This window comes from Sorghum bicolor, chromosome 5 (assembly GCF_000003195.3).
Source record: "Sorghum bicolor cultivar BTx623 chromosome 5, Sorghum_bicolor_NCBIv3, whole genome shotgun sequence".
In the NCBI taxonomy this organism is placed as follows: Eukaryota; Viridiplantae; Streptophyta; class Magnoliopsida; order Poales; family Poaceae; genus Sorghum; species Sorghum bicolor.
Window position 1 is genome coordinate 7556324 of NC_012874.2, and position 5555 is coordinate 7561878.

At 45.4% G+C, this 5555-nt stretch overlaps 1 protein-coding gene across 1 annotated transcript; it reads left to right on the top strand.

Annotated features, from left to right (window-relative positions):
- On the top strand, nucleotides 3802-4696 carry LOC8072796 (putative glycine-rich cell wall structural protein 1). Its single transcript, XM_002449092.2, has one exon. The coding sequence runs from the start codon at nucleotides 3875-3877 to the stop codon at nucleotides 4451-4453; it is 579 nt and encodes a 192-aa protein (XP_002449137.2). The 5' UTR covers nucleotides 3802-3874; the 3' UTR covers nucleotides 4454-4696.

The following is a 5555-nucleotide window of genomic DNA, read 5'->3' on the forward strand; positions in this document are numbered from 1 at the left end:
CCGACCAGCTTTCGTCGACAGTGCTAACTTAACTCCTTTGCGTATTTGTTTATGAAAATGATAACACAAATGTACAATGGTAGTGTATACTTGGTGGTTTTAGCACATTCGGCGCTTTGTGGAAATGGAATGCCTATTTTCTACTGCACCGAAGGAAAGTTTCAGCAAAGTCGCACGAGTGTTTCTCGCTGATAAACACTCATCGAACGTTGGGTTATACAACATTGGATGCTGAGGTTGTGTCCGATGAATGCAGCACAGGGAGGTGATTTTCATCTTGTTCGTCGGAGCATCCGACGCTTTGGCGTCAGCGTGTCCGGTACTCGCACTGTAGCAGAAGGGATCTAGAGTTGTGTGCGTCAGATAGTGGCGTGCGTCTAATGCCACAACGTCGAACACGTTTGACGCCTCCCAGAGAGTTTCTGGAACTCTCTACGTAGAGTCTGGTGTGAGGGTGGCGCGTCCGGTGTGTAGAACCTGTCGCGTCTGATGCCTCCTCTATGAGAACACTAACGTTTAAGTGATTGTTAGCGATCAACGGGTCACATTTAACTGAGGACACGTGCAGCGATCTAACGCGCATGGCAGGCGAGCATCAGACGCTGGACCGCGTCCGACAAACAAGCGTTGGAGCGTCTGACACCCCCGAGTTTGCCCCTAGCGCTATCCCATGAGGGTAATGTTATAAATAGAAGGTGGTCATGTTTGGGGAGCTCTGTCTTACACATCTGATTACTTGAGGCATACTTTGCACTAAAGAACAACACATCTACTCTTCTCCTTAATTGCTCATCCTAGTGAGATTGAGTGAGATTCAAGTGTATCGCTTTGAGAGTAGCATCTAGTGGCACTTGATCCTTGAGTTGGTTGTGGATTTCTTGTTACTCTTGGGTATTTCTCAACACCCTAGATGGCTTGGAGTAGTAGTGGTGTTGAGCTCATGAATGAAGATTGTTTCGAGCCTCACTAAGTGATTTGTGAGGGGATCTTGAGCCTTCATCGTGGGAGATCGAAATTGGCTACTCTAGTGTATTGCTCGTGGCTTGGAGAATCCCAGCTTGTGAGTCAATGTGTGGCACCCGCTGAGGGTTTGGCTTTGGATTGTCAATTAGCTTCTGATCCGTCAAGTGGATCTATCACCACAACAAGGACTAGCTTGCCAGGAAGCAAGTGAACCTTGGTAAAAAAATCATATGTCATCTCTTGCAGAGGATTTTATCTTGTAATTGTGATAGTGATTGATTCTTGGTTATATTTCTACTCCTCAACGTTGGTATAAGAATCCTCACACACTCCATTACTTTCTTGCATACATTGCTAACTTAGCTTGTGTAGCTTTGCTTCTTTGTTAGGAGTAGAGATAGCTGTAGTCTTGCCTTGTTGTTGTGGTTTAGTGTTTAGCCTTCTACTAGACTTGTGTAGGTGGCATGCATAGCTTAGTTGTGCTAGTGCTAGATTAGCTTCACCATTTGTTTTACTAACATACTTGTTTAGTTGAGCTTATAGAATTTTAAATAGCCTATTCACCGCCCCCCCGCTCTAGCCATTTGGACCTTACAGGAGCCATGACCTGCCGCGCTTAGTGTCCGCACCCGCCCTGGATCCGTGCCACCACACCCTCGATCTATGTCGGCCCAGCCTCAATCTACGCTGCCCTGCCCTAGATCCCTGCCACCCCACGTGATGTCATAGGTGGAGGAGCTGTGGGGAGCAGCATCTGCTGCTTGGGAAGGAGACACATCCCAAGGGAAAGGGAGGAGCCACCACAGCCGCCGTAACTTGAGGGAGAGGCAGGAGCCACCTCCACCGCTGCACCTTGAGCGAGGGAGCCATCGTAGCAGCAGCAGTAGCACAAGCTTGGGAGCCCCTTTTGCGGGGGAGAGGGAGAGGAGAGGAGGGGCGCTGTGGGGGAGAGCACACCGCCAACAGTGCTGAAGTAGGGCCGGTGGGAGAGGGAGGAGAGCGGAGTCAAAACCAGTGAGAGAGTTGAGTCGTGCGGGGCTAAGGCATTCCTGAGTGTGGATGAAGTGAGTTAGGGTATGTGATTTGTTTATATAGTCAGACACGGTGGTGGGCTTCTGTTAGATAGTGCGCTAGGCCTAAGTAACCGAGGTGATTGCCTTACAAACGCCCACCTTTGTAAATGATTTACCGACACAGACATTTTTTACTGCCTTGGTAAATAAAACGCCCGCCTCCATATATGATTTGCCGAAACATGTTACACCTACTAGCAAAATTAATTGTTATGACGATGAACCAATGTATTTTCCACATGCACGTGAATATATGCCTGCCTATTCTTGCCTTGCTAGGGAGTAGGGCTGGAGATGATTGTGCTACCGTGGTTTCAGTTGTTTCTTGTGTATCATGCTCCCAACAAGGCTCCACCAGTGTGTCTTGCATATCGCACTCATCATTAGGGGAACCAGGTAAAGTGTTCATGGGAAAACATGTTGTTGAGCGACGTCCAACCTAAAAGTTGGTTAGGCTGAATGTTTGCCTGACTCTATTCAGTATTCTAGCTCTTTGCTAGTGTGTGACCTAATTAGCATCAGCACACTGATTCACTCACGAATTAATGGGTGTCATCACGGTGTAGTTAAGCAAATGACAAGACATTTGTGAAAAAAAGGACATCGATCCTTATGTTCGAAGGAACAGACAGTCTTACCTTTTCTTTTCACAAGTATTTATTACATTAGCAGAGCGAGTATGGCTGTGCAAGACTTTGCTCACAATGTTTTCTGACTGCTATCAGACAATCTCGGCCTGACTTTCATCCACTCTTATCGAACTACTGCAAGTGGACGCTTAGAGGGTTCAAGCCTTCAAGGACTGTTTCGCTACTTATACAGCTTGCATTGTACTGATTAATTAACCTTGTGAGCTGTCATTCTTATCGTGATTCCCAGGTACACAGAGCAGTAGTTCTTAAGTCCATGACTGAATTTGTCAAACTCATTGTGCACACCTCGAGGTCACCTCTGCAATGTCAACCGCTGCATGAGGAATATAATACAATCGATCGGGTGATCAGGGGATGCCTGTGTTGACCTTCAAACATGCTGTCCGTCAAGACTTCATGCATGCAGGTCGTCGTTATATATAAAACTCCATATTATACGGGTGATCCTGTGTTCTTTTGATTTTCGTGTATCCAGCTAGCTGTGCATGTTTCATGCTTGAGGGAATGGCCAAATGCAGAGTCTTGAGCATGCATGGGAGTATATTGTAGTATGCTGCATGCATTAGAGCTTGGAAGTTGCTAGTACAATTCTTTTCTGTATGGGGTCTTTCTCCAGCGACACAATATATACCGAGACAAAGCATACAAGTAATTTTATTGGAACTAGACCCAGCTTTCAGCTATATATGAGGCAAAGCAGTACTGTCACTAAAATATTTCACACGTTTAGTATAAATGCTGGTCCAAAAATCGGCAATGACTCGATGCATAACTTCATTGTATATTGAGATGAAGAATACAAACAAGTGAACTACTTAAACCAGAGCAACAAGCTGGTTTAGTTTCAATGGGCCTTCGAAACACCGATGAATGCTAAAACTTTGTGCCATCCATTATCTTATCTATGGGGATGAGACTTAGCTGACCATCTAGACAGAACGTGACAAGTGCCATCCATCACCTTGCTAGTTGCATGTAATTTATGGTCAAGTCAAGAAGCTCCATTAATTCCATTGGATTTTAAAAGCCTCCACTTGGTCTCCTATTGAAACACCACTACCATACGTGCATGCTCTATATGGAGGTAAAGAACCAATGCATGCATGGCCTCAAGCACTATAAATACCCATGCAGCATTCACTGGGAAGTCATCCCAACTCAAGCAGTCCATAGTGTTAGCTCACAATGGCAGGCACAAAGCTCGTATCACTGGGGCTCATTGTCCTCATGAGCATAGGATTAGCCAATGCTGTTAGGGTGGCTAGATACTCTAGTGCTGATGGGACTGGCATAGGCCAGGGAGGGGGTGGTGGATATGTGAATGGTGGGGGATCAGGGTCTGGGTCTGGCACCGGATCAGGTGATAGTGGCCCTTATGGTTCCCATGCAAGTGCTGGAGGGGGCGGTGGAGGTGGTGGAACTAGCCAATACGGTGGGTCTGGATATGGTTCAGGGTCAGGGTCAGGTTCAGGGTCTAGTACATATAGTCAAGGACGGTATTCTGGCTATGGAGAGTCTTCTAATGCTGGTGGTGCCGGTGGGGGTGGGGGTGGAGGACAAGCCGGAGGTGCCTGGAATTCCAATGCTCAAGGATCCGGTAGTGGCACCGGTTCTGGCTCTAGCTATGCTAACAGGAATTGGTATGGATCAAGTCAAGCAGGTGCACGTGCTAATGGCAATGGTGGTGGCACAGGAAATAGTCAAAATGGTGGCGGTGCCGGTGGTTCTGGTGCCGGAACTGGGTATGGCAATGCCTACCCATAAATTCCATATAAGCCAATCTAAAGTTGGAGCCCATCGTAGTCTTTCATTGTTTGAAGTCATAAAGTTGTTGGTTTTCTTTGTCCCTTTGTTGCACTTTTGTTAGCAGTAAATTAATAAAGGGTCCAACTGTTCTAGCAACAGTAGCAGTCTTGTAAGGTCCTTATATGAAGATGTTGTAATCATGTCGGTTTGTGAAAGGAAAAAAACAACTTGTCCATCATGTGGCCACTCTATCTAAAAAAATTCATATGTTCCCTTTGCAGTGATTAAGTTGAGAGGCCTACACCATGCATGTTCACATGGTTATTAAAGTATATACCACTGAATTTCCTAGAGTTGTTTATATCACTTAATTACGATAATAACTGCAAGTGGGTCAATCCAGTCTAGAACATAATTTACAAGAACTGCCACAAACCCATTTATGTCAATCCAGCCTAGAACATAATTAGCATTAACCGCATGATAATATAAATACCCTAAGTGCATATTTAGGTGAAGGCTTTATGTTAAGCATTTGTGTAGCCAAAAAGGATCAAACAACATAGCCTAGTTTGGTGGTCAATATTTTCTGCATTTATGCATCGTGCTTCTTCGCTCTCGTGAATGGCTAATCAAGGAGACAGATTCTTCATGTCCAGTTCTATTCAATATTCGTCTTCCATCAGTGATCAGTCCATATCATCGTACTTTTAAATGACACATTACAGTTCACATTACTATTGATTTCTAATGCATAATTTAGATCTCATTTACTGTGTCGCTTAAGACTTAACGCCCTATAACAGATTTTGGTTGAGGAGGGCAACTGAGTAGATGAGGCAGCTCAATTGCGTCCCGTGCGTGGCTGCTCACTGGCTCGACATTCTTGTCCCTCGATTGCATTCCTTGTAGGAGGATCACAGAGAACCAAATGGAAGAGAGGCCATATCTGCTATCTTTAGGTTTGTACTCATCTTGTTGTTCACGTATGGATCACGGATGGATGTACAGTTTGGGTCTTCTCTATTATCCGAAGAGCAGGAGTCGTCCCTTAGATTTCTTTTGTTACCTTTGTCCATATGGCGCCATGCATAATCTCATGGAGAAGAGGCTTTGCTAT